Genomic DNA, 9,503 nt, shown 5'->3' with positions numbered 1-9,503 from the left:
CTGTAACTAGTTGAATAATTCAGAAATAGAAGAATGTGATACTGACCAGTTAACTTAGTGACTACATAATGTGGAGAATAAAAGCTAAGATTCACCATTTTTACAGGTTTTTAATACAGCTCAATCATACCACTTTTTATTGAATAAGTATTTCATTTTCAAATCTATCTACATAATAACATTTTGCATCAATATGACAATATGAAATCATAACTAAAAATATGTATTTTATTTTCAGAATTTAGTGGTGGATGTGCACAGCAGGTTGTAGAAACAGCTGTCGGAGATGACTGTAATGGCTTCAGGTGTAAAATATGTGGCAAGCAGTACAAATGGTCTCAGAGTCTGAGAAGACATCAGCAGTTAGAATGTGGCAAGGAGCCACAGTATTCCTGTGGGTTGTGTTCATATCGCAGCAAGCAGAAGGCACATCTGAAAAGACATCTTCAGTTGATTCATCGAGCTGCAGTTATTTTAAACAGGAGACAAAATTATTTAAGTGATTTAATAATTTAGTGGTAGCTGTTAACGATTTTGTCCTGATTACATCACTCCTTTAAGACACAATACACTAATAAATATTTAGGCACTCAAATCCTTTTTAACTCTTATTTTTTTGGATTAAGGCCTCTAACAAGAATTTTTAAAGGATAAGGAGTCAATCAATACTTATGTCTGTTGTTCTAGACATTTAGTGTGACTCCACGAATGGTGTATATCATGATTAATTGCAATAATGGAAAATACTGAGAGGAACACAGCCAATGGAGTGAGTGAAGACAATCACTTGCCTTACAGAGGAGACATAGTTAATTAAAGGTTTTCTCAAAACTGGATCTTTTGTTGCACTATGTGTATTGTAGTTTAAGTTGGTATTCAGTCAATCCAACCACTTATAATTTGAACACCTATGTGGCCTTGTATAAAATGAAATATGCAAATACAATTTTGTACAATTATTTTTTAGGCTAAGGAGTCATCATAATATTATTTCTGTTGAACAAACAACTGCTTACTCCATAAAGTCATCATAGAAAGTAATACCCAAGTGTACTGCTGTATACAAGAGCTACAGTTTAACCTCAAGAACTCATGTTGTGAATTTCCTTATGCTCTGAAAGTGATACGAACAAATTTGTACTGATTTAAATTGATAATCTTCATATGTGAGAACAATTACATCACCAAAAAGTTTATTGTGTTGTCATCTAATAGAAATGAAAGAACTTAGTGTAATGACATGACGATTTTGTGTGATTAATGTAATATTTCAGTCAGTAGCATAAAAATTATTTTTTTAAATGTATTCACCTCATTCTACATCTACATCTACATTTATACTCTGCAAGCCACCCAACGGTGTGTGGCGGAGGGCACTTTACGTGCCACTGTCATTACCTCCATTTCTTGTTCACTTAAATAGGACTTTTGAGTTGATACTGATGTTTAAGAATATTTGGATTTGAAACTTCATGGCATATAAAACTGTTTTCAGATCCATGACTCCAACATGGAACCTTTGCCTTTTGTGGACAAGTGCTCTATCAACTGAACTATCCAAGCATGACTTACAAGCCACCTCACAGCTTTAGTTCCACTAATACATTTTGTTCTACCTTCCAAACATCACAGAAATTCTCCTGCATACCTTGTGTATGTCCTCTCCTGGAAGAAAGGATACTGCAAATAAATGGCTTAGCTGCAGCCCAGAGGATTGTTTCCAGTATGAATTTTCACTCTACTATGGAGTGTGTGCTGTTAGTCCTGCAAGGTATGCAGGAGAACTTTGCAGTGTAGTTTGGAAGGTAGGAGAAGAGGTACAGGCACAAGTAAATCTGTGAGAGTGTCCTGTGGGTCATACTTGGATAGCTTAGTCTGTAGAGCACTTGTCTGCAAAAGGCAAAGGCCCCAGATTCAAGTCCCAGTCTGGCACCCTGTTTCAGTTAGCCAGGAAGCCTCAAATCAGCACACATTCCACTATAGAGTGAAAATTAATTCTGATCACAGACAGCTTTCTGAGTCATTACCACATTTTCAGTTTATAAAAAATAATAGTTAGTGTAAATATGATTTGAAAAGCAGCCTGTGACCACTGAAAGAGAGTTTCACAGGTTGCACAAAATAGCTGTATGTACAAAGTGTACATGTCTTATTAATGTAAACAAATGCACCAGATGATGGACATATAATCCTCTAAAATATATAATTGGAAGATGTGTATTTCAATTGATGTTGAACATCGTGTGCCTAACATAAAATGCTTGAATTTAAAGAAAGAAGAGATGGAGAGGAAAAAGGTGTGTGCAAAAGAGAGGAGGGACAGATGAAATAAAAGCAGATTAATAAATAGTTGAGTATAGCAAACAGGGAGGCTAATGGTAATGGAAGTTAAGTCCAGGAGAGTAGTATGATGGAAGGATATATTGAAATGATGGTTCCCATCTCAGGAGTTCAGGAAAACTTGTGCTGAGTGGGATCTCTAATGGCCTCTGTGACATAGTAGATATTCAGATCACTTGAGTCATGTTGTGGAGATTGCTCAGCAACTGGGTACTTGGTATCCCTGAATTGGGTAGTTCTTCTGTATATTTATGAACATTCTTGAAATTTAACACTGGCCATCGTTATGTAGTTATTTATTTTTTTCATTTAATCTGCAAAGATTAGGGTCATGAAGCCTTCTCTTATACCGTATGTAACCAGGCATGATACAAGTTTTACATTACATTTATTAAGATAAGCATATTGTAAGTTACATCTGAAACACAAAATTTAAAAATTACTATAGCGCATAAATAAACAAAAACATGGTCCACATTTATTTATGTGAGGTTCAACAATATAAAAGTTACAGAAAGGTTGATTTAAACTGTGAACACTAGCAGAAGTGGACTTGAGAAGAACGGTGGAAGAGAGAGAGCAAGAGGATTGTTATAAAACACAAATAATAAAGACGGGGGACAAGATAGTCACATGGATAACTGAGAAATGAAAAGAGAAAGAAGCATATCTTGGAGAAGATGGGAGCCTTTGCTTTGCTGATTGACAGATTGAAAAACTGACAATATATTATACTTTCTGGGGAAATATAAGAGTGATGGAAGGAAGTGCTTCAGCGTCTTCTTGAAAGTAACATGATATTTAACTGCAGTATGCTTCATAGCTTGTTCCAGAGGTAGACAAGAGCGAAGAGAAGGAGTTCGTGATTGCTTCTGTTTGATGAATAGGCAAAGCTAGGGTATATGACAAGTGAAGGCCTGTGCCTTAATTATGACAAGATGATAGGCACTTAATCTGTAATATGAGGTGCTGGGGTGCTTACAAACTGGGGAGTCATTGGAGTAGACATAACATATGATAGACAAGCAATTGGTCTGGCAGCAACCAACCTAATTGGTTGTATGGAGTATTTACATAGTCACACAGACATATGGTGCAGATGTAGCTCACACAAGCTTTCGCAGTCAGTTCTAACCATCCAGTGTTGTCATTGTTTGAGCTATGTTGGATTACATTATAGTATTAAAGGTTTGGCAAAACAAATTATTGCACAAGTTTACATTTCAAATCCTATAGATGTATACTCCAAAACTTTTTAAAGGTATAGAGGAAAAAAGTCATCCTGTATGTAGTGACAGTATTTTATGCCCAGTTGAACTGTTCATCCAAAGTTAGACTCAGGTTCTTCACTATTTCTGGGTAAGGCACTGGAATACCATTCAGGAGAACAGGAAGCAATTGTGCACAGCATTCAGAACTTATTAATTTCTCATTGGGTATTAAATTTATGTGTTTTTTTTAAATTTATCTTAATTCCCCAAGTTTTGCAACCATTTTACCAGTGAAGAAAGATCATTCATCTGAGTGATCACTTTTTTGATATCTTTAGGTCAGGTACTTAGGTCAAGCATGAGGTAATTGGTATAGAAATGGTATTTGCAAGAGGACAATACTGATGAGATATCAGGCTTGTCTTTGCTGGTCATCAGGGCTCAGTTTGAAGTGGGACTCATCATTGAAGACAATTATGCTCCAGTCAATGAGATTCCAGGCTGAAGACATGTCTGGAGATGCCCTGGACAGCAGTAGAAGACAAATCTGACTGTCGCCTACCATAAGGCTGCGTTCACACTGCCGGCCGGGCTGAGCCGAGCTTGGCCGGGCCGCCGCCCGCTTCGATATCAAACACATGGTTTTGAATTGGGGTGTTCACACTGGCGGCCGGGCCGCGCTGACACGGCATGAGCCTCCCGGAGCCAAGCCGGCGACATCCCGAGTGTTTAATATTGCCGGCGCGAGCCGACCGCAGGCGCGAGCCTGTGGCGCAGCTCTACAGCTTCTGCAGTACACGCATCACACGTCTCCCTTCTGCTTTCTTCACAAGTGTAACTGCATACGTCTTTTATTTTAAGATGTTACCTCACATTTCACAATCAGTGAGGAAAAATTACGTTTATTATAATGATACATGCGAAATTACTTTTATTTCATTTATTTAATCTACCGTATTTACATGCATTTACAACAACAGCTTGCCAGCGATGGCGGCATTGCCGCCACTGAATAGTTCGCATTCACTTGTAAACGGAGACAGATATGAGTGTCACTGAGGGACGGAAATGTGTCCCTACCAGATGATAATGCATTGTAAAGTCATGCTGTGGCAGTTCCTTATCAGTGGAAATAGAACCACTGAGTCAAAGGGCAGTATCTCAAAACTCTTCACCTATCAATCTGTCTATCTTACAAGGTAATGAAAAGAATTCTGTGAGGTCATCAGTGGCTCCACATGATGAACCATCACCACTGCCAAGCGCTGCATCATGAAGAAAAAAGTTACAAAATTCTGAAGAAGTATTTCTGCGATTCTTCGTTAAAGGCACAGCAAGACATTACCCAAAATGACGAAGCTAATTACTTCCTAATGATTCTCAGGAGTCCCATAAACTCTCTTCCCCTCAGAGGTAAGGGTAAGCGTTTGTGAAATTTAAAATACAAAAGCATGACTACAATTAACTGGAGGTAGTGAATGCTGTACAAAGTTCTACTGCGAGCCAAAAAGTGTGTACTAACGAGTCTTACCTTATCGTTATACACAATTTTTCTTCTGCTGTTATACTTCTGCAAAAATTTGTGTTCTGTTTAGAAATTTTGTCTTGAATGTTCTGCAGCACATACTGAAATGTATTATGATTCGTTCTGTAATTTGAATAAAATTTTTTAAGGATAGTTTTTAAGTTCTTCATATAAAGAAAAAAACTCTCCTAAATGTCTGTCACTATTCATGGGATGAATCCACAACCTCCTAGTTCTTCTGTACTTCAAAACTCGACGAGTTACTGCAGAGTCAAAACAATACCAATAAAAGAGTGAAGACATTGTTCTACACGACAGCACAGACCAGCTAAAGGCGAGCAAATGTTGACTGCAGCTGCGTTTTCTACTGACTTGCTTGTCAGCTGTCGAAGGATGGAAATCTTTTTAAATTTATTTATTTGGCCTCCCGCCAGCCATTTAGCCAAAGAGTGGGGATTACCTTGACAGTGCAGCGCAGCCTGCCAAGGAAGAAAAAAAAAACAATGAAGAACAATGAAACTCACATCTGTGCCGATCTACAGTAGTTTCATTAACTCTCCATTATTTTTTCTGTCAAAGTAGAAAACGAGACTACAGAATTGCGCTTCAGTTATTTTTTAGTTCGAAATATGAAATGTACATCATACTAATTGTCGGATGTTGATGACAAATAATTGTTTGTCTTTTGTGATGCAACGTGTGGCCAATTATAAAAGCATAGCAGATGATTGTCCAGTAGCCGAGGGAAAAATTCTTATACATTTGGATTTATCTAGAGAATGAGACCATTAAAACAATAAGAGGGACCGGCGCTAGGTCTGCGCTGATCACTAGTAATTAGTTTTTTTCTGTCCTGCATAATATGACTACACTAAACCAAGCTGTAACCGCGCGAACTCCGTGGCTTGCGGACGCGGCACTGACGCCACTGAATAGCTCGCATTACTTGAGACCAGAGACAGATATCAGTATCATTATCATTTCAAAAACTTTTTGGTACTTTTAGCTACATTTCATTCCCGACAATGTATGGTCTAAAACTGATCTAACAGTAAGCTACCAGCTACATAACTTTTTCACTACAAGATTTGTAAATCAAGTGCACAACATTGACAAATAGCATCATTTCACAATGACTGTTAAGAAGTATGGAAAGATAAATGATTCAATACGAAGCTAAGATGTTGCACTACCACGTGTACAAAAATCAGATTCTTTAGCCGCATACTTTCTTCAAAATCGGTTGGGAAGCGTTACGAAACTAAGAAATCACGCGAAACGAAAAGTAGACTTTTTCTTTTTTCACGACGTAAGTAACACTTTTAAGGAAAAAATAAGTTCATAAAACGATGTGGCGAAGTGTTATATACCGCTAAGAATTTTTAAAACATGAAAATCGGAGAAGTGGATTTTCCCCCATTTCGCCATCCCGGCTCGGCGCGGCGCGCAATGTGAATGCACTACTCGTCGGCCTGAGCTGGCTAGGCAAGAGCTGAGCCAGTACGCGTCAGCTCGGCCCGGCCCGGCCGGCAGTGTGAACGCAGCCTAAGGCCTGACAACCAGGAGTTGGGGTGCCATTTCATTTCATAGCAGGACCGCATTGGTTGTATCCATAGTTCCCTTACAACACAGTGGTAAGTTGCCAATATTCTGTGTCCCGTTTTGTTGCCCTTCATGGCAAGCTATCCTGGGCTTACATTTCAGCAAGATAATGCCCACCCGCATATGGCGAGAGTTTCTACTGCTTGTCTTCATGTTTGCCAAACCCTGCCTTAGTCAGAAAGGTCACTCGATCTCTCCCAAATTGAGAATGTTTGGAACATTATTGGTAGGGCCCTCCAACCATCTTCAGATTGTGATGATCTAACATGCCAAATCAACAGAATTTGGCATGATGTTGCACAGGAGGATGTCCCACAACTGTATCAAGCTATACCAAGCCGAATAACTGCTTGCATAAGAGACAGAGGTGGACCAGTGTGTTATAGACTTGATCAATTTGTGAAGCTCTTTCTCTTGAATAAATCATCTAATTTTTCTGGAATTGTAATAATTTTTTTTATCTGTATATGTGCATCACTTCTACCAATTTCAGTCCCATTCCTTTGTGGTGCTTTCTTTTTCTTTTTTTTAAGTGTAATACCTTATTACGGCAAGTTGTTTAGTGCTAATCTGATGCTGAGTTCATTACATAAAACATGTTTTATAGAATGAATGGCTTTTGTTGTAGGAAACTGTTATGCTTTAATACTGGAAATGTTTACATATCAACAATAGCAAGAATATTTTACAATCAGATAATTACATAATTATACTGACTGTGTGATTGAAGGCTATTTAATTCTGAGAAATGAAATTAATTATAGTATATACAGTAATAAATAGAAGAATAAACAGAGTTAATTGGTGTGCACATTGAGTAAGACATTGGTATCATAACCTGCAGTTGACGTGGCGTAGTAACATACTAATGTCTCATCCCACTCTGCCATATCACATCTAAATAGCACCATCTAGTGGTCATTTGTGAAAATTAATGAAGTATTTGGGCGTCATGCTGTTTATGGGAGATTATGTTATTTCTTTTGAGCAACAGTTGTTTTGTAACTGTCCTGCAGTTGAAGAGGTTGTGAAACTTTATGGAACATTGTCAAAAAATTATTCCCAATCTTTCTTCTGTCATTCACTCACACAGCTCTTACTGGGATGCAGGAAAGGACTAACTTGGCACTGAAGCAGAATTTGGTACCGATTTCCAGGACGCTCCATTCTTTGCCCCTCTGCCAACCCCCCCCCCCCCCCCCCCCCCCTTGCCGCCCCCATCCCCCTGCCACCCAACGGTAAGTGATTGTGGATGTAACATACATGGTTCACATCCTCTCTCAAATACAAGAAGGGCAACATTTCCAGCTTCTGTATAAGTTAACCAGAACAGTAGTTTATCTTCTGTCTGTGGCCAAACAAGAACTGTAATGGCATGCAGAGATGACATGTACTTTTCGATATCAACAAAAATAATCAGTTCTTGAAAACATAATGTACCTTAACATAATTTAATATTTTATTTAATAATATCTATCACTCTAGTTTTAATATTTTATTTAATATTTCACTTTTATGTGACAGTGGAATTGTAGCATACCCAAAAGAGAAAAAAGTGAAATTTCGAGGTCAAGAAAATAGCACATTCACCATATCTGTGAGGTGCAATACAGTGTTACATGTTGTTGTAGATTTATGAATTTTGGAGCACCATTAGTATGACTGCATAATAAGATGTCAGTATGAAGAAGCAAAGACAGATATGGTCTGCAACATCAGTAGTTGCTAATGTATTACTGATCTATTCCACATCATAATGTTTTTTGCACATGTGCATGAATGTCACTTGAAACCACAAGTTACAGAGTAAACATGAGGTAGAGATCAAGACCAAACACTGTCAGTCATCCTCACTGTAACTCCAACCCTCTCTTCCTGGAGCCTGGGTGAGTTGCCCTTCCTTTTTAATCTCTCCTTCTTAAAGAAGTGACTATTAGTTCTGAAAGTTAGAGCAGTGTGTGTACTTTTATATATGTCTGTCAGCATTACTGATATTTTATGTCCTGAAGATAAATACTGGCTGGCGATTCAGTCTCACAATTAGTTTTCTCATGTGAGTTTTCCTTTTCATACTGTCAGTGGCGTATAACAATCATGATCAGATTCTAAAATGCAGAAACTCATTTTGGTGAATTTCTATTGCTAATCAATACTTCTATTTTGTCTGATACAGTCTTTTCACTTTGCATGAATATGAAAACATTTTCATAAAATTAAATATAGTGATTAATGTTTACTGTATTTTCAGACTTCATTATAAAGCAAGTGCAGCATGAACTGGTAACGGCAGTGGATGTGCAGCGCAATGGCTACAGATGTGATGTATGTGGTAAGCGATATAACTGGCCAGAAAGTCTGAGGCGACATCAAAAGTTTGAATGTGGTAAGGAACCCCAATATTTCTGTTCACTGTGTCCATATCGATGCAAACAGAAAGGAAATTTGAAAAGACACATTTTAAGCATTCATACGAGTGCCAGCTTTCCTAGCTACTAGGGAAGAAGCAAGCCTGTGGTAGTGGTTTTGTAATTCATAAAGTTTGTTTTTACAATTGTTATGCAGACTGTATTTGAATTGTGATATAGATTTGGCCAAATAAATATTTCCAACCCAATTTCACATCATTCAAAGATCATATATAACCCAGAGTCAACTAAAAGTATGTCAAGCTTCTCCTGAAGAAAATAGGGCAAGTCTACTACTGGTCTCTCCCATACCAAATATAATGACAAGACACGATTAGGAATATTCAGAGGACAACACTGGGCCTCCTCAAGAACAGTTCATTTCCAGTTACCGTAATTAAGGGTTTGTGCCAGCATGTT

At 38.0% G+C, this 9,503-nt stretch overlaps 1 protein-coding gene across 1 annotated transcript; it reads left to right on the top strand.

Moving 5' to 3' along the window:
- Positions 1-228: 228 nt before the first annotated feature.
- On the top strand, positions 229-9,194 carry LOC124789182 (zinc finger protein 99-like; the record flags this gene model as incomplete). The annotated part of the gene is made up of 2 exons (XM_047256476.1): positions 229-499; positions 8,924-9,194. Coding segments are annotated over 2 exons (522 nt in total), but the record flags the coding sequence as incomplete, so codon positions are not given.
- Between the last annotated feature and the right edge of the window lie 309 nt (positions 9,195-9,503).

This window comes from Schistocerca piceifrons, chromosome 3 (assembly GCF_021461385.2).
Source record: "Schistocerca piceifrons isolate TAMUIC-IGC-003096 chromosome 3, iqSchPice1.1, whole genome shotgun sequence".
In the NCBI taxonomy this organism is placed as follows: domain Eukaryota; kingdom Metazoa; phylum Arthropoda; class Insecta; order Orthoptera; family Acrididae; genus Schistocerca; species Schistocerca piceifrons.
This window is presented reverse-complemented; position numbering and strand designations above follow the sequence as displayed.